The sequence below is a fragment of the Microtus pennsylvanicus genome, chromosome 9 (assembly GCF_037038515.1).
Source record: "Microtus pennsylvanicus isolate mMicPen1 chromosome 9, mMicPen1.hap1, whole genome shotgun sequence".
Classification (NCBI taxonomy): domain Eukaryota; kingdom Metazoa; phylum Chordata; class Mammalia; order Rodentia; family Cricetidae; genus Microtus; species Microtus pennsylvanicus.
Window position 1 is genome coordinate 12,526,801 of NC_134587.1, and position 19,892 is coordinate 12,546,692.

Here is a 19,892-nt window from a genome sequence, read left to right on the forward strand (position 1 = left end):
CATCCCAAGTCCTGTAAATTTTTCTTTGAGATTTTATTTATTTTTATTTTATGTGCATCAATGCTTGCTTAAGTGTTTATCTGCACACCATATGCATGCAGCTCTCATGGAGGCCAGAAGAGGGCGATGGATCCCCTGAAACTGAAGTTAGAGATCCTTGTCAGCGGTCATGTAGGTACTGTGAATTGAACCTGGGTCCCCTGGAAGAGCAGCCAGAGTTCTTAACTACTGAGCCACTTCTCTGCCCCACCCTACTCCTTTAATTAATGTTTATTTGTTTGTTTATCCTGAGGCAATGTTTCTCTGTGTAGCTTTGGTTGTCCTGGAACTTGCTCTGTAGACCAGGCTAGCCATGGACTCACAGAGATCTGCCTGCCTCTGCCTCCCGAGTGCTGGGATTAAAGGGGTACACCATCAATGCATGGTTTAGATTTTGATTTTGAGGCAGGGTTTCACTGTACAGTCCAGGCTCAGCCTCCTGATAAAAGTGCACCACCACCACCAAGCCACACTGAAATTTTAAAAAAGGAGGCAGTTTTAGCCAGGCGTGGTGATGTATACCTTTAATCCTTACTCTGGAGGCAGAGGTAGGTGGATCTCTGTGAGTTTGGGGCCAGCCTGGTCTACATAGATTTTGATTTGTGAGTTCTGCGACAGCCAGGGTTATATAAAAGGACCCTGTCTTAAAACAAAACAAAAGGCAATTTAAGGGTTTGAGCCATTTTAAACACTAAGAATGCGGTTCTGTCGCAGGGTAGGGTCGAGCAATCTGGAAGCAAAGCTTGCTCTTCCTTCTGGAAGGCACTCTGAAGCAGCTCCATTCTGGTGGCCCCACAGGCAGCTGGCTTAGAATGTGTACTTGTACAGGTTCAAGGCTCCCCTTAGTGAGAGAAGTGGCCATCATCTGATGACATCTGTGTGGTTGGGAGGGCCAAGGCGGGGAGCGGGTGAGCACTCTGGTGGAGGAGGGTGAACGGGAAGTTTCCAGGGCACTAACAGTTTCCGTGAAAATATGCTGTGAACTATCAGGCTGGGTTGGCATGGAAAAACCTAAAGAATGAGACTGCCACTGTAGATGCTTGGGAAATTCCCCGCGGGTTGTTTCTTTTGATGCTAGTCATTGAGGGATACATGTTGTGTTTGTTTTCTTCAGCGAATGAATGTAGCTAGGCTCCCTTTCTGCAACTCAATGGCTAACAAAAAAAGTAATAGATTTGTAGTGGCATAAATATAACTTAATATTTTACTTGGAATGTCCCGACTATCTGAGTCTTAGTATGTGCTGTCTTGTTACCTGGTTTTCTTACAGACTTTTCTCCGTCAGAATTAATGGAAGCAACAAAAGAAGCCAAGGTAACTGACATTCGAAGTTGTTCCCTAAAGGAAGCCAGCAAAGAATGGTTGGCTCCGCCCCCTCAACTCCTACAGCTCCTGCTGCTCGGGGACGCCTCGCAGGAAACGTGTCCTCTAGTACCCAGGGTGTTTTCTCCGTCTGTTTTCTCCCCAACATTTGAGCGCTGGCTGCTGCACCTTTGGGCCGGGAGAGGTCTCCAGACCACCAGCTCATGTATTTGAAAGGCATCTGTTTATTTTGAAAATGCAAATCTGTCTACCTCAAAGACAGAATGGGAGGGAGAAGTGATTTCAGCCTGGAGTTCCTTCCTTCTCTGCCTCGCACCCAGGGCACTGGCCACTTAACTCAACCCCTGGGAGCCCAGGGAAGAATCCACAATTAAACATAGCAGGCTCACCGCTCTAGAATCAGCTGGGCGGGTCATGCCGGGTCTGGTTTAAAGCACCTCAGAGGTCCTTAACGAAAGAACATGGGGCTCCTTGTTGAGGGCTGCCCGGAGGAGGGCAGGATCCTGGGGCCAGAGGCTCCTATCAGTGGCCGCCCAGTCCTCAGGAGCAGAAAGCAGCAAGGTTAATGCGGACTTTGATCTCTGGCGAGGCACACCAGCTAGAATTAATTTACATTTCAGATGAAAAAGGTTGACAGCATGAAAAGGCAGCTTGTTGCTGGTATTCGAATGTGCTGTAATAGATCGGGAATTCTGAGAGGAAGTTCTGAGGACCGGCTAAGCTGTGCTGGGCTCCTTTTATTGGGAAGGAGATGAAAGGAAAACAAATTTCGCTCTGTGCTGCTCTGCAGCAACATGTAGGCCAAATGCTTCCTAAATTTCAAGGGCTGATCTCTCTCTCTCTCTCTCTCTCTCTCTCTCTCTCTCTCTCTATATATATATATATATATATATATATATATATATATATATATATATATATATATGAAACGTATCTTGGCAACGTCATTAAATAAAAAGAAGAACTGGAAATACAAACAAATGCATTCCACGGGATCGAAATTTCAAAAAAGTAATTTTATAAGGAAAACAACTAGTCAGAAATTAACCTCAGAAATGGCTGTGTCGAGCTAGTCACCTGCTTCTTTATGTAGTTTTTGTTGTTGTTGCTTTATGTGAACAGTTCTATCTGGGGCATTTTCTATGGCAGGAAAGGGGGCTTGTAGGGAGACAGTTACACCAAACCACAACCCCAGCCCCAGTCCTAACCCTAGGGGCCATCAGGTCCTGTCCATTTTGTCAGCTGAAGGCAGAGACACCACCTGCTTGCTGCCACCCTGGGCACTGAGGCGTAGGTGTGACCTTCACGCTCACCTGAGAGCCCCTGCAGAACTGGCTAACACACATTTTGATGCTACCTAGTGGCTGAGAACACTGGGGGTGAGGCTAAGTGGGGGTGAGTGCTTGCAGAGCTAAGAAGAAAAGGGAGGTGCTTTAGGAAGACACAGACTCACCCTTCCGGTACCTGCCCAGGCATGCTTCAAGGATGAAGCACTCCCACCCATCGCTGTCTTCAGATAGAGGTCGTGAGACCAGTCTGTTTTTACTTAGTGTTCACCTGGCGCTCAAATGTGATTTTCAGACATTTCATGATTTTCATATAATGGACTCAATGGATCAACAACATACAGGCTTAAAGTTTTTATTCTAAGACATATGTTGAGCATATTGCAAAATCTGAGATCAGCTGGTATCCTCTGTGTGTGTGTGTGTGTGTGTGTGTGTGTGTGTGTGTGTGTGTGTGTATTGGCAGTAAGTAGTGAACTTAAAATGCACTTGAGTTTGGGTTTCTTAAGCTGCGACAAGAAATCGTTCACTTTTCATGGGGCTTTGAAGTGGCAGAGGTTAGAAATTGCTAGAAATGGTGTTAAGTGTGATACATCTGCATTTAAAGGCCACCTCTACTTCCGAAATATCTGAGTTCTTAGTGAAGATGCCTGGCCTCCACCACGGCCTAAGAATTCTGAGCAGGACCCTTTGGCTGAGTGGCCTGGGCCTGCTGGAGAAGACTGCAGCTGTCTGAAGGCTCCGCCTCTGGCCCCCCTGTCCCCGACTTGCTTCCTGATGCAGGATTGCCCTCCACAAGCACATTCCATCTCCAGTTTCTTGCACCCCTGAAACTCGGCACGGTCAAGATCCTGTGTCCTCTAGAACCTCAGTTTGGGATTTGCAACTTCAAACTAGGGAGGGCACCTGACTTGGCAGCCACGCAGGGCATGCGGTTTGCAGAAGGACTCAATGACTCCTGAGTCCGGGAGTGGATTCATAAACCAGGAACCAAGGTTCACAGCTCTCAGGCTGCTAAGGGCAAGCGGATCCCAAGATCCACTGGGTGCTTTTGCGGGGCCCAGAAGATTGTGGTAGCCATGCAGATGTGGATTTTTGGGTATTCCCAAGTCTCCCTTACAAATCATCTCTCTCTCTCTCTCTCTCTCTCTCTCTCTCTCACACACACACACACACACACACACCCTGGTTTTTCAAGACAGGGTTTCTCTGTGTAGCCCTGGCTGTCCTGGAACTTGTTCTGTAGACCAGGCTGGCCTCGAACTCACAGAGATTCGCCTGCTTTGACTTCCCAAGTGCTGGGTGGGATTAAAGGCTGGCACACCACAACCAGGCAACACTGGTCACTAACACGATGGATTTAGGACTTCAAGAAAGAAAGAGACATGTCCAGGAGCAACATCATAGCAAGTGTGCTCAGTCCAAACTGCCTAGCTTTCAAAGACCAGCTCTGCTGTTAGCAAGCTGGGTGATAATGGATAAGTTATATCCCTTCTCTGTGCTCCAGATTCCTCTTTTATTGTAGTAGGAATATAATAAGAAGACTCCTCAGAGTCTTCTTAGGAAGCATGGCCCCTGGTAAACGCGCACGGTGCCTCAGCCAGAAGAGCTGCCAAAGGAGGTGAGCCCACCCTCGCAGACACACTGCGGGACTCTCGACTCACCCCTGTGTGCCACTGTCATTGGCCTTTCAGCTCCTCTGAACTCATTTGCCTGGAGTCACAGAACATTTCAAGTGGACGCTGCCAACGATGTTTTAATTACCTGCTTGAGCACGAACCGCAGACTCACCCCTTCTGTGGCTGATTTGCTTAAATTTCCTCCGAGCATCATATCCTCTCCAGGCTAAAAATATAAAACCATGTGCTGGGAATGACATTAATTTTAAAACGTGCCAGAGAATTGATATAAGCTGTTCAACCTCCAGTCTGTTTCTTGCGTTCCCTCCCCCACCCCTACCCCCACCCGCCCCTTCTCCCTGAGCCTGAAGTCAGCGGATGTGTTACAGTGTAGGAAGGGTCTTTCTGAACTCTGGGTCAACTTTTCAGAATGCTTCTGAGGAACTGTTTTTAGCCAAAGAGTGATTTTTCCAGAACATTTTGAGTTCTATTTAGTAACAGTGGGCGCCCCTGGCCCCAGGTGAGGCAGTTTCCTGTCTTCCCAAGCCTGGAGGAAACCCTGCCTTGAGCATCCAGGGTTAGGGCTTGGAGGGATGATGGGGGACACTGAGCTGGCCCAGTCCTTTTAATCACTTCATATCCAGAAGAAAGGTATAATTGGAGATGAAGATAAAGAGCGCAGAGGGAGAACAAAGGAACAACATCTTCCACAGAAAGGAAAGACAAAGAAGAAAGTCAAGAGGAGAGAGAGAACAGAGCGCGGGAGGCAGCCATCCTTCGGATGCACAAAGCCTCCACCCAAGATGAGCAGCCGTCTTCTGTGTCCCCACGTGGGCCTGAGCATCGTCAAGTCTCTGGACAAGCTCATGAGGGCCAAGGCACGCTAAAGCACGCCATAGTTTCTTGTTATGAGAGTACCAAGAAATTCATCTTCCAAGTTCAAGGTCTGGAGCTTGCACGAGAGTCCAGGTATTGTTCCGAGCACCCATGGCATACGTATGTGGACAGAGGCACCAGCAGGCTTGTGGACAACCTAGAGGCTGGTTTCCTCTGTTTATAAATCCGGTCTGTGCTACGAAACCCTACAAGGATGGTTTGGTCATTGTGACAGTACAATCCGGGTATCACCCAAAGTGTATATCATCTGTCATTTCAGGAGACAGCCCGTGTGGAGTGATAGAGTTGGACATCACTGGTCAGCTCACACTGCCTCTGACTTACGACTCCTCCCAGGTGTTCTAATGGCTTGTATGTTTGTCTCTCCTTGAGGTCAGGGACCATAGAGGGATGCCCTTGACTACATCCCCAGCACCTAGTACGAGGCTTAACTCATGTAGATACTGGAAAAATGTTTGCTGAAGTAAGGGGAGACAGGGGGAAGAAGGGAGAAAGGGAAAGGGGAAGCCCTAGGTGAGTGGTCCCCAGCACTCAAGGAAATACCAAGAGGTGACACTGGCCAGAACCAGGCCGCATACCTGACTGGATGGCTAGGGCAGCCTTCTCCCTCTTCTCTCTGGCTCGTTTGTATCTCCTAGCTCCGAGCCAGCCCTTGGTATATGCCTGCAGCATGACCACTCGGCCTAAGACTTCTCGCAGAAGCAAATTTAATTGTTCCACGTGGTAATATTTGAGAAAAACCTAAAAGGAATCATTGTTTTAGTGTTACATTTGGGCTTCCTGACAGCAAATCCCTCCACTCCAGCCTATTCTCTATGCAAATATTAAAGCCATGGTCTAAGTAAATTTATGATTTAACTTATGCATACATTGGTGATTTCTGAAGGAAATCTAAAATGAGATTACAGGGCTTACACAAGCCCAGGTGTTATTTGGGAGTGCCTCCCTACAGTTAGAAGTTCCATTTCCTCAGCCCAGCTCTGCCCTCATTGCCCCTCATAGCCTCTGAGCGAGGTGCTGAACAACAGGCCCAACCTGAGGTCAGCAGATAGTCCTGAGGCCAGGAGACCCAGATGACCCTCAGTGACCTAATTTCCAGAGAGGAAACCCACACGCAGGCTGGAACTGGCCTTGCGGAATTTAACCATAAAAACCTGGGCTCCCGCAGAGACATGATGTTTCCCCAAATGAGAAGCTACACAGGACAAAAGTAAAATCAGAGTCGGCAATAAACAGCACAGGTCGAACACCAGAAATGGGCGAAACTCTAAAGGGAACTCATCACTCCCATGACTATGATTTATATGCTAGCATGTGTGCTCGGTTATGAAATATGGAAAAGGGGACATTCTAAAGTGCATCCAAAGATCTCTTTCTAGAAATGCTAAAAGGTTCTCAAATTACAGAACAGTGTATGAACCATCCTCCTATGGCTCGTAGGTCCCGGAATCAGAGTTAAGACCGGCAAAACCATTTTTAAGTCAGAGTCTTGTGTGCTATGGTATGCCGGGTATAAACCCACGCGTGCTAGTTATCCATGACAAGAGACCACCACAGGTGACAGTCTGAACAATAGGGAGAGAGGACTACCTTTGTTTTTCCCAGGACCCAGCGATCTAATCTGGACTTTTCCAAGATAGCAACACAGCTCTCTTTGTTAGCAGGCGGTGTTTGATGTGCTCGGAACGCCAAGTAATAATACCTAGAAAACAAAAGAGCAAACAGCCTCTTCAGTCACCCCTTAATTTAATGGTAGAATTGTTCAGGACCCACTGGCAAGTCTCATTTTTCTCCTAACTAGTAAATTTTTCTCACGGCCAATAATAGCCCAGTAAGTAGTGAAAGATATACGATTTATACCTCATTTCTTTGCTTTTCCCTATGTTCACATTTTTTCTTTTAATGTTGTCTTTTTTTCTAACCCATATTCAATGTCTTGGGTTTTTTTTGTCTTTCATATGCAAAAATTAAAATATCTGCTCCGTTAGAATGCTGGGATTCAGAAAGCTGCTCTAGTGAATACCACAGCTGTAAATGCTAAGGTTTAGAGTGCATTGCAGGGCTTTTGACTGGGCTTAGAAAAGTCCCATCTGAGGCATAGTGTCGCTGGCAGGTGATCCCTAAGTTTCTGTCTGAAGGAGGCATGTCCGCTCTTAGCACATTTGCTTTCTCAAATACCTTCATTTTAGTGACTATCTAAACTGTATGAAGAAAGGGCTTCAGGGTAGGGTCAAAGAGTACCACTGCAGAAAAGACCAGGTGTTTCATCCTTGCTCATAACCAGGTTGATGGTTGTGTCCTTATAACAAAAGGCACAGTGTCACGGCCACCCTCGACACGCAAGAAATGACGCGACCACCGGAGCTCTTCTCACTGCAGTTTATTCCAGGATTTTATTCACAGCAATCTATCTCCTTCTCCTTCTCTTTCTCTCTCTTTCCCTCTCTCCTTCCTTCTTTTTTCCTCTCTCTCTTTTCTTGACCTCTCTCCCTCCTTTTTTCCTCTCTCTCTCGGGCAAACCTCTCTCTCCTGGCAAACCTCTCCCAGCCCTTAAGTAGGCATGGGCTGCCAACCCCGAACTGCCAGGTGGGCACTGCCCATAGGCCCACGCATATGCAAGCAGCTGATGATCATTGCGTGATCAGGCATAGGTCAGGCCTTAGCCATCTCAGGAGTTGATTATACATCTCCATCAGTTGTGATTCCACGCAGCTCGCTACAGCACAGTACCAAGAGAAAGGCACACATATTTATTTGATGCCAGTTCTCTATGACACGGGAACCTTCTTTCATGAGGAAATGAAGTCCTCAGACACAGTCATTCTTGAATAGTTTTATGCCAGGTTTGAAAAAAAAAAAAAAAGACAAGCTACACAGAGAAGAATACAGACAAATTTAACAGCAGAGGTCTCTCTCTGTCTCTCTCTCTCTGAGACAGGGTTTCTCTGTGTAGCCCTGGCTATCCTGGAACTCACTCTGTACACCAGGTTGGCCTCAGACTCACAGAGATCCACCTGCCTCTGCCTCTGCGCCACCACTGCCCGCGAGTTCTCAATAGGAACAATGAGAGCGAGAGAACAGTGGATCAAATCCTGAAAGCACCAAAAGAAAATAAATCCAACTGTCAGGGAAGACACCACACAAAAACAAAGGCAAGAGGGGACTATTTAGGACACAATAAAAGCTGAAAGAATTTATCCCTAGATGATCTTCTCCTAAAGAAATGCTAAAGGAAGTCCATCACTGAAGAAGGAAAGTAATACCAGATGGGAGAATCACTCTATCGAAAGGACTGAAGGGCATGCTATGAGAACTATCTAATGGTAACTATCCAAAATACTTTTCTTATGACTTAAATATCTCTGCCCTATTGTTACTGAGCCAAAATAATAGTAATATATTGGATTTATAATACACAGAGACATGAAATATAGGACGAGTATAGCACAAAGATCAGGAGAAAAGAAACCGAAGTGGGTTATCACAAGGGTTTTTGCTATGTGTGGAAAGGCACAGTGTGGATTTAAGGTAGGCTAAGAGAAATAAAGATGTGTGGCATAAATCACAAAGCAAGCCCTAAAATAACCGAGCAAAGAGCTACAAGTAACAGATCAACAAAGGAGATAAAATGAAACTGTGCAAAATGTTCAATAAATCTTGAAGAAGGAGGAGGAGGAGACAGTGATGGCAGCCACAAAGATCAGATGTGACTAATAAAAACCATGTAGCAAAATGTCAGAATAAAACCAACCATATGAGTAAGAACGCCAAAGGGAACATTTTAAACTTTGCTACACACACACATGCACACATTCTCGTGACCTCTGTGTGTGTGTGCTTGCACGCTCGTGCACATATGTGTGTGTCTATCTCTGTCTCTCTCTCTCTCCTGGCTACACACACACACATACACACACACACACACACACACGTTTACTCTGTGTCTCTGAAGTGCTTGATGAGCCCCACCCAGTCCCTGTTGCTGTCCTTTGGACAGAGACAGCTATAAGCTGCTGCTTCTTCTTGCACTATTTTTGTTTGTTTGTGTGTTTGTTTGCCTTCATATATATGTCTGTGTGAGGGTGTTGGATTCCCTGGAACTGGAGTCACAGAGAGTTGTGAGCTGTTCTGTGGATACTGGGATTTGAACCCCAAGTCCTTTGCGAGAGCACTTAGCGCTCCTAATCAGTGATCCATCTTTCCAGCACCTTGCTCTGCTTCTTATGATGCGGCAACAGGTTAGAAACCAGGCCTTCCCACCCCCTTGAAACAAGAGGATATGGCAGGTGACTCCTTTCCTCATTACCAGTTCTTCCTCAGGTGGAAGAATTCTGGCCCTTGCGTGGCGTGTGAGCAGCTGGGGTAACCAGTCCCACTGCCCCTCCACATGCCCACAGGCCTCAGAGCTTTCCTGTCCTAGCGAAACTCTGAGGCTCGGTGCTCCAGGGGCCTACCCCTCTAAGAAGCATTAAGACACTGGAGGGAGTGGGGTTATTGATGTGTGTGTGTCCTTTCTATATGCCACATACACACACCCGTCACCTGCCTGTCTGCCTTTGAATAGAGGAGGAAGGCAGAAAGAAGATGGCTCACAGTTGGGAACACGGTAAGAGGACAATCTGAGACCATCTTCTCATGTGAACACAGGCCTCTGCCCCCGTCATATTTGTGTCTCTGGAGCCCATGCCCCCCACGGCATGGTCTGACTCTCTAAGTGGCACCTGGGATGCCCCCGCATTTCTGCCTCTAGAACCAGAGTGTTCCCGTAAGGAGCTGGATTATGAGGGTTTTGCTAGCAGTGTCGATTTCCTTTGGCTGAGCAGCAGCTGCGAGGCTCCCATCCACCAGCCTCGTGTTTGGAGTGGGATAGGAAAGTCATTTGTTTCCCAGTGGAAAGCTGTACGCATTGTTTTTCCAGACCCATGTGGGTTATCAGATTCTAGCCTTGCTTTTCCTCTCTGAGCCGCTCTGCAGCTCTTTCTAAACAGCTGGCACAGGGCAGCAGCTGTAGCTCGGTGGTGAAGGGCTGGCTTAGGATACACAGCACCGTGAATGCCATCCTCAGCATTGCTGAATGGCAGCTCCTGATAGATACAGAAAGTCAGCGGAGCCTGGTGGCATCTTAATTGATTTCTTCCCCACTCTGGAAAACCAGTATTGTCCCTGTTTGTTGTTCATCGCAATGTTCCTTTGCTTCACAAAAGCCGTGCCGCCTAGACCTTTCCTATGAACCGACGATAACATCCGCCTGGTCCCTCTTATCATATGTAGAAAATGAATGCTTTGAACACTTCTGTATTCCACTTGTGATTTTTGTCTTCTTCTGTATGTTATCTTCTGACAAGAGAAAGACAGAATGCAAATACCCAGGCTAGAGGGACTTGGCCCAAAAGGCACACACAGTCACATCTTAAGTCTGGCAGTCCTTGCTCCTGGGCTGACAACACTGGGCAGTCCTAATGGGCTTAGTGAGTCCCAAACCACATATGACACCTTTTCTATGAATAATTTTCAAAAGTAAAATACCAGTTTGTAGAATATGTCCATAATAGACTCTACCAGAGGTCAAAACATTTTCTTTAAGAGGTCACACCAATTTATAATACTTGAATTTATTTCTCTCCACCTAAGTTCAAGGAGTCTGAACTTACTGATGCCTGCCAAATGATACAGATATCCCTCAGAATCCGTGGATACTGGTTCTAGGACGCTCAGGTTCAGAGTTTTGAGGGAAAAAAAAATCTGTGCATGCTCAGTACAGATGTGAACTTTCAAACAATATTATCAAGACAAGTTGGTCAACTCTGTTGGTACTGAACCCATGGATGTGAGAGCTGACTATTGAACTGTGCTCTTAATTTTCATTTTCTTTTAAAACAATGTATTTATACTATACTATTATTATTATTATTGTGTATGTATGTGTGAGTGTGTGTGTGTGTGTGTGTGTACGCATTGATGCCAAGTGCGTCTGTGGAGGTCAAAGTTCAACTTGTGGGAGTTCACCTGGGTCATTTTAGAATTTGTTTGCCTACACTGTCTTCATGTTTTCTGTATTATGCTGGTTTTTCCATCTCCTTTGCTTATTCACAGATACGATTTTGTGCAATCTGTAGTTCAGGTATTCCCAACAGGCTCTTATGGTTGAGGGTCAGTCCTCAAAGTGGTGGGTTTTGGAGGTAGCTAAAGTTTTAAGAGCTGGGGCCATTAGGAAATGTTAGGTCATTGGAGGCCTCCTGGAAAGGATCCTTACCAAAGCCTGAGTCTGTCACCTATGCCTCTGATGTCCTGTGACAAGATGTGGACTCTTCCGGCCACTGTCATGGCTCTAGGATACAAACTCCCCACAGCTGATCTCTTGCTAGTGCCATAAGCTTGAACTTTCAAAAACAATATGATCTAAATGACCTAAATAAGCCTCTTTTCTTTATAAGCTGCCCGCCTTGGGTGTTTTGTTACAGCAAGGAAAAAGATAATTGATACACGATGGGCCAGACACTGGTAGAGGTGCTAACTGGTACAAGTGAGCAATGTAGACACTTCCCTTCCCTCATGAAGCTTATATAATAATGGGGAAGACAAACACTAAACAAAAATGGGGAGGACACCAATTTGGGTGGGGATATGTCCTATGAAGAATACTACACCAAGGTGGGGGTGGTGGGGGTCTGAGTATATTTGGGGATATTCTGACAGGCAGCATTCAATCAGGATAGTGAGGTAATTTAAACCATGTCATGATGGTAGATACTGGAGGAGCTGGAAGCATTGGGCTTAGAAACGAAGAGCAAGGTCTCTTAAAGGGTTGTGTACAGACCACCTAGACCACCTAGACTAGAATCATCTAGAGGCTAAAAAAAAAAAAAAGGTGTTGTGGTTTCGACATGCTCTAAATCTCTAGGGTTGGCCATGGGTGTCTGCACTTTAGTAAATGTCTCTGACATCTCTGGCTTCAGGGAACATGGCAATTACCTCACGTAGGCATGACTTATCCAGTGATGCTGAGGACAGAACTGAGGCAAGTGTTCAGAAGCTTCTGGAAGCAGATTTTACCCAGAGTTCACATGATATGGCAGTGATCATGGGGCGGGGTGCCTTGCGGGTTAGGAGGTGAATGTTGGACCCTGAAACTGTCCACAGGAAGCTAACTGACAAAGTTGAGGGTATTGTCAAGGAATTTCTAGGTGTTTTGTCTAGATGGTTGGACCAGAGGACCCTTTGGGAGGCTTTATTAACAAAGATGCTATGCTGATTTCTCCCCTGGCCTAAAGAATTGTGTATCTTTTAAAAATCATGTTTGCCATTGCCTACTGTCCAAAGCCCAGGACTACTGTTGAAACATTTAGATCAGTGTGAAGGTTCCTAAACTTCCCCTAGGAAGTATGTTTGGAGCTTTTAGTAACTCAGCCAAGTTCTCTCCCACAGGACATTATGAAGAGTCACCTAGTAGGGTGCCTCTCAGTGTGGTTCTAGGCCAGCGGCAGCTGCAATGCTTAGAAACTTGCTAAAATGTAAATGTGCCCACCATCTCCTGAAGGCACACACTCCTACTGAGTCAGAGACTCTGGGAGCATGGACCAGGAGCCTGTATTTTCAAAGAGCCCTCCAGGAGACTGTGTTTGGTGAGAAAGTTGGAGAACCATCGAAAGAAACAGAATCCAAGACAAGGTGACTAACCCCCAGTGAAAGTGCCTCTGAAGGAAAAGAAGGGACCCCACAAATCCCACCATCTTGTCTCTTTAACATAAATGACTTAGGGGGGTTTCTAGGGGAAATCGTCATTTTCCTCCTGAAAAAGTCAATTGCCCAGAGTCCATCCACCCTACAGAAACGCTCACGTGTTCAGTATTTAGGACTGTTTGCTAAGTACTGTGGCTAGCAATTGGAGATAATTTCTATATCCACAGCGGAGAAAGGGCTAGGTAAGAACCAAAGAGTCCATGGGGAAGTGGGAAGGAATCTGTGAAAGCTGTGGGATTATATTGATCTACAGGAACTATACGGATCTACAGGAGCTATACAGACCTACAGGAGCTATATGGATCTACAGGAACTATACGGATCTACAGTTAATGCGCAATATTAAATAGAAAGGCAAGCTTCCAAATGGTACAAAAGTAGCATCTGAGTTAAGCTCAAAATGGGGATTTCCCCTCTCCCCTAAACCCTACTTGTCGTGTGTGTGTGTGTGTTTGTGTGTGTGCTTTGAAAGTATAAGGCTACCAAAAGCATAACAGCAGAAAGAAACCTTGTTTGAGCAGAATCTGGGGAATGGTATTAGGAATATGGGGGGGGGGGGAATCAGTCTTATATATAAAATAATAATGTTAGAGAAAATGAGCCACACATTTTCGTAATTAAACATAATTTAAAACATTAGATAAAGATTGTTATTGTTCAGTCTTGTGTTCAGGCCCAAGTCCTGGTCAAAGGGTTATAAATCTACAAATCGCATCAATATCATTTACCCCCAAGTAGCAGAGTCGTGATCACGTGGTAAAGAGTCACGGACCTTTTCCTGTCTCCAGTAGTCATTGTGGATTCTCTGTCTCCATCCATGACCATCCAGCCCAGCTCATCAGAGACCCCAAAACATTGGATAATTATCTAAATAATCCAATCCACATAAATAGTTTTCTTTCATGTAGATAACAGATGTAGCACAGCAATTTTGCCGGGATAATTTGATAATTACCCCCAATTGCCCACTTCCCTTTATGTGTCTAAAATTCCAGATTTCATTTATTAAGTTCTTATATTTGCCATAAGCCATTTTATTTTTCTTTCTCCCTTTGTGTTTAGCCTTCAGTAAAGAAAGTGAACAGCTGGCCACCATCTGCTACCAAACCAGAAAAAATAATTATATCTATTACATCCTTAGGCCTTGGGATAAGAAGTTGTGCTGAAGGCCTGGGATTATATATTTCTCTGATGTTCTATTACTCATTGCATGTCTTAGTGCCTCTCCCTGTTGCTGTTATAAAATAGCCCAACAAAAGCAACTGAAGGGAGAAAGGGTTTATTTTAGTTCACGAGTTTCAGATTATAGTTCATCACAGCACTGAAGTCAAAATGACAGGAGCGCGAGAGGACCAGTCACAGTCAAGACCCAGAGAGGAATATGTGTTTTCTAGTGCATGGCTCACCTTCTCCAGTTTTACTCTGTCCTGGATACCCTACCGAGAGGAATGGTGGTGTCCACAATGAATGGGTCCTCCAACGTTCATATTGATGAAATTAAGAAAAACCCTGCACAGACATTCTTAAAGGCCCATCTAATGTGTCATGTGACTAATATCACATGACAACTCTTGGCACGCACTAGGTATGTGTTAATGTTTTTGACTCTGCTGCTGACGCTTTGCAAGTTTAAATGAAGGAAGAAAGCCACGGTGAGACTGGGAGACAGCAATAAAGGCTGTTCATTTATACATTAATTTGTAACAGAAATCTAAACTTTAGCTGGCCTGGTAGTGCATGTGTATAATACCAACACTTGGGAAGTGGGGGCAAGAATCTGGCTACATTCTGCCTCTGTCCTGAGAACTTGGATGTGACTAAATTGGAAAAGAACAGACTAATTTGATTGATAGAGGATCAGAATTTCAAACTTAGGTACAAAGGAAGAGCCCAAGTGGTGGTGGGGGGGATAGAAAAATACTCCAAGTAACAATAGGATTATTGGATCCCATCTCTGGTTTCTCAGCTCCTGAGGAACTCGGACCCATGATGAATATAAAATGTACTAACTGATCCACCAATCCACAGCTGGACTCATGCTTCTTTACTCTTGTACATTTGCTATGACAACAGGAAACTTAACATGTTTCTCACTCTTCCTTAATTTCATTTTAATCACGAAGGGAAGGCATACAAAAGGAAAGGAGAACTATTAAACCACATGATGGGATGATTGGAAAGAAGAAAACACAATGTATTGTTCACGTTAGTGAGATCTCAAGTCAAACCTCCTCCAATGGAGAAGGCAAGGGCTGACTCATTGGCTCAACAGGCAACAGTATTTTCTGCTAAGCTTCACAACCTGTTCATTTCCCAGGACCCCCAAGACCCACATGGTAGAAGGAAAAAATTGACTCCTGCAAGTTGTCCTTTGACCTCCACACAGGTACAATGGCATGAGCACACTCTCATCTCCCACAAAATAAACAAATGCATGCAACTGAGAAAAATAAACAGGAAAAAAAGAAAAAAGACAGCATAAGACAGAAAAGTCTTTCCTTTGCTGGACTGCCTCATGGTATGAGAAACTGGGATGTCTGGGGTCAAAAAATGAAGTAATAATCTATAAAAAGAAACGAGTATGCAATGGAAGAAAAATGATTTGCACTGAATTACTTGCTTTTTAAATTTTTCTTCAGCTGGGTGTGGTGATGCACACCTTTAATCCCAGAACTCGGGAGGCAGAAGCAGACATATATCTGTGAGTTTGAGGCCAGGTTGATCTATAAAGCGAGTTCCAGGACAGTCAGGAATGTTACACAGAGAAACCCTGTCTTGAAAAACAACAACAACAAAAATGCATCATGGGCTGAGAGTGCTCAGCAGGTAAGAGCTTTGGCTGATCTTCCAGAGGTCCTGAGTTCAATTCCCAGCACCCACATGGTAGCTCAAACAATCTCAAACTCCAGTTCCTGGAGATCTGACCCCCTCTTCTGGCCTCTATGGGCACCTGGCACACATGTAGTGCATAGACACACATGCAGGCATAATAGCCATACAGACTAAATTAAATTTAAAAAAATTAAGAAAGTTGATGAAGAAGTAGCCATAATCTCAGATTTTTCTCTCTAGCTCTTGAGGATGATTTCCCAGAGTAGAAGATTTTGGATGTAATCATTCAAAGCTGAGAATAATTGAGTGAGTGCTTGCACATCCAGAATGCAGAGACTACTTGCTCTCTTCCTGCACTGGACTCCAGAATCCTGGGAGCTGATCTAGAAGTCAAGCTCATTGGAATCTTACTGGGGCAAATGCCACCTTGTTTATTGAATGAACACCAAGGAATCTGTATCCGTGTGGGTAGCTAGCCAGACGGTGCCATCTTTGAGGCCAGGGTGAGAATCAGGGCTATGCTGGAGAGCTACAATTCTACTCAGAAGTCAAATTTGAGTCAGCTTAGAACACACCCCCCACGCCTCTGCCCCAGGACACAACACCCACTGTCACAAGGAATAAGGAACTTTTTTTACTGTTCTAAAAGGGAGAAGATGGCAGATGCAATCAGAACCCAGAGGCAGCTGGCCAAGAGCTCAGTAAATATTGGTGTAGGAAGAAAGAAAATCCAGGCCTCAAGAAACAAAAAGAAATTTTTGTCAGGAAAATCATAAATAGTGACTAAAATTTTGCAGGAAGAAAATAACAAAGGAGACGATGTGCAGACTATAGATCATGACTAGGAGACCCTGACAAAGGACAAAGACCATGTACAGACTTGCAGACAGCAACTAGGAGACCCTGATAAAGAAAAGTGGCATGGCCCCCTATGGTTCCTCATGCATCAGGTACATCACAAAATGTACCGACATGATCAGAGATCTACGTCAGATACGAGAAGATTAATTCAAACTGAGCCAGAATTGATGGAGGGAAGTGGGATTGGAAACTCTTTTTGATAATCTTCAAAGTATATGAAATCGTATAAAAAAAACAAACAAAAACCAAGAAAATATTTGAATGAAAACAAACAGTATACAGTTCATTTTTCAAGTTAACATCTAGCTGTTGTCAACAAAAGTTTTTGTTCACAAATTTTTTTAAAGGAAATTTTTTAAGGGGCCTATATAGGTAGATAGGTGAGGGTAATGATTCTGTTTGGTTAGGGTGATCTATGGTATAGGACTGCGCGCACGCGCGCGCGCACACACACACACACACACACACACACACACACTTCTTTCCTTTAATGGGACCCTTCACACATGATTCAAGTGGGGTTGAGCTTATCATGTTACTTCACCCAAAGCCCTTCCTTGACTTAGAGATTGGTCCAAGGACGGGCATGTGATCTGAATAGTTACAGTCAGTTTGTTGTGTAAGAATTAATCCTCAGAATCAGAGCAGATCAAAGGAGTGGCAGTGGCTTGGTGCGACTGTTTGATGTCCTGCATCCAGACACAGTGCTGGATTTTATAAGCCAATATATTATTCCCTTTTAATTTTTGCTTCAGCTAGTTTGAGTTTTGGTCACTTTTCATTGAAAGAGTCATGACTAATGCACCATATAAACAAGCAGGCTTCTTTGAAGCACAGCTCTCCACGAGATATATACCCATGCTATATCACAGCTCTCCATGAGATATATACCCATGCTATACCACAGCTCTCCATGAGATATATACCCATGCTATATCACAGCACTCCATGAGATATATACCCATGCTATATCACAGCGCTCCATGAGATATATACCCATGCTATATCACAGCGCTCCATGAGATATACCCATGCTATACCACAGCTCTCCATGAGATATATACCCATGCTATACCACAGCGCTCCATGAGATATATACCCATGCTATACCACAGCGCTCCACGAGATATATACCCATGCTATATCATGGCACACCAGGTGGCTCCTTTCATCTGGAGGTGAGCTGAGCAGGTTGGGGTGAGGCAAGAGAAAAGAAGCTGGATCCAGAGACACAATAGTCTCCTGTGTCTTGTGGAGTTTGATCTATTTGAGTTTTATAAACATCTTTTGTAGTTTCAGAGAGGAGGAAGGCAAATTGACTTATCACTCTTTCTATGTGACCTCTAATAAATGAGAATACATTTTCCAAACTTGGTTAGAACCTTTTAAAAACCAATTTATTTTTTTTTCTCTGCGCTCTTACTGATAAAGGGTATGACAACCTGAAAGCACACACTCTGCCAATCTTCGATGTACATTGCAATATAAGTTTACAGCTCAGTGAAGCCAGTCACATGCACGTATCAACTAAAGAGCAGGGGTCAGAGGAACAGTCAGAAATGGTAAAATAGAGAAGGAGAGGTGAAATGATGGGGGATGCCCTTCTGTAGGCTGTGAATATGTGTTGCTTTTATTGGCTGATGAATAAAGCTACTTTGGCCTATGACAGGGCAGAATATAGCTAGGCAGGAAAGCCAAACTGAATACAGGGAGAAAGAAGGTGGAGTAGAAGAGAGACATCAGCCACTGCCGTGGAAGCAAGAGCCTTGTGGTAAAATATAGAGTATCAGAAATTAGTTAATTTAGTGATAAGAGCTAGTTAATAATAAGCCTGAGCTAATAGGTCAAACAGTTTGCAATTAATATTAAACATCTGAGTGGTTATTTTGGAAGTGTCTGTAGGACCAGGTAGGATGAGGAACCTCCAGCTACAGTGAGATTTTTATTCAACTCCACAAATATTTTTAAAATATTTCTAGCCTGAACTGTACTACATTGGGCAGGACAGACATAGCCATGGTTGTGCTTCCCAGGTGGTTAGGGTTGAAGGGAGTGTTTGGTAATAAGTGCACCTAGGGACGTCTAACCCAGCCTGGGGAAATTACATTGAGCACCACAGAGAAGACAATTCTACTTAAAGTCCCAAGGAATCAGCTTACCCAGGTTACTGAGGACTCAGCAATGTGCTAAAGACACCAAAGAATGGAGCAGTATACAGTATTTTGAGAAGTCTCAACTGCAAGGGCCCACAGTTTTGGATCCATTCTATCTTGACTAGAGGTCAGAGAGTTCAAACCTATTTGTGTTCCTTAAGGATGAACAACAGGTGTGGCTACTGGAAGCTTTGCTCCTCAAAGGCCAGATAACAGGATGTTTGACTTAAGGCAAGGTTACCCGGTGTTTTGAGATGTAAGAAGGTAATTATGCTTGCTTGTTCTTTGTATTATAGAAGTCTTGTGCCCTCCCCTTTAGATTGGGGCATATAAGGACTGTGAGAAATAAACTCAGAGCTTTGCGTTACAAAGCCCTCCCAACTCTATCTTCTGTCTCTTGTCTATTTCTTTCCTTAATCCATTCTCCCAGTCTCAGGAATGTATGGAGAAGTGGGGCCAGACTGGACACTCAGCTAGTTCAGATTTGATTGGAGGTTGATCTGAGAGGTGAAGGATGAAAGAAGTGACTGAGAAAGCAGAGCAGCAATGCAGGAAGACTCCCTTTTACCAGGCAGTGGGGCTGACACTTCCCCAGTGGGGTCTTGATGGTCGCGTTAGCAGAAGCAGCATGCTTCCAGTGGAATTCTAGATAAACGCCATGCTGGCGTCCCAGGGAGTGAAACAGCAAAAAACTCAGGATGCTCTGGTAGAAGGGTAGACAGGAGTTCAAAAATGCTTATAAAATGAAACGGAATTCAGGCTCCCAAAGAAACCCAAATGGTTTCTTGGTTCAGTGACACTCAACAAAGATGCCAAAACAACTCAGGGAGAGAAAAACAATAATGTTGGAACAGCTGATGGCCACACTCAAAAGAATAAAGTAAGACCCCTACCTAATACATACACAGACAATATTGCAAGATGGATTGTCGGTATAAAATAGGAGCACCCAAATTATATAATTATTAGAAAGAGAAACATGGGTAAATCTCTGTAATCTTGGATTGTGTGGTTGTTTAATTAGGGCACCAAGAGCACAAACCGTGAAAGAAAACATGGAACTTCGTCCAAATTAAAAACACTATGCTTCAAGTGAACCTATCAAGAAATTGAAAAGACGCTGGGTATGGTGGCAGATGGCT

General features: G+C 44.6%; 1 protein-coding gene across 2 annotated transcripts in view; it reads right to left on the bottom strand.

Moving 5' to 3' along the window:
- Nucleotides 1-19,892, bottom strand: part of Myo3b (myosin IIIB) — a 283,449-nt gene that overhangs the window by 89,686 nt on the left and 173,871 nt on the right. For both annotated transcript variants that reach the window (XM_075984938.1, XM_075984937.1), the window contains exons 26-28: nt 6,755-6,866; nt 5,743-5,905; nt 4,413-4,493 (exon numbers count right to left, since the gene is read on the bottom strand). In XM_075984938.1, the coding sequence (XP_075841053.1) occupies nt 4,413-4,493; nt 5,743-5,905; nt 6,755-6,866 (356 nt within the window). The remainder of the gene's footprint in view (nt 1-4,412; nt 4,494-5,742; nt 5,906-6,754; nt 6,867-19,892) is intronic.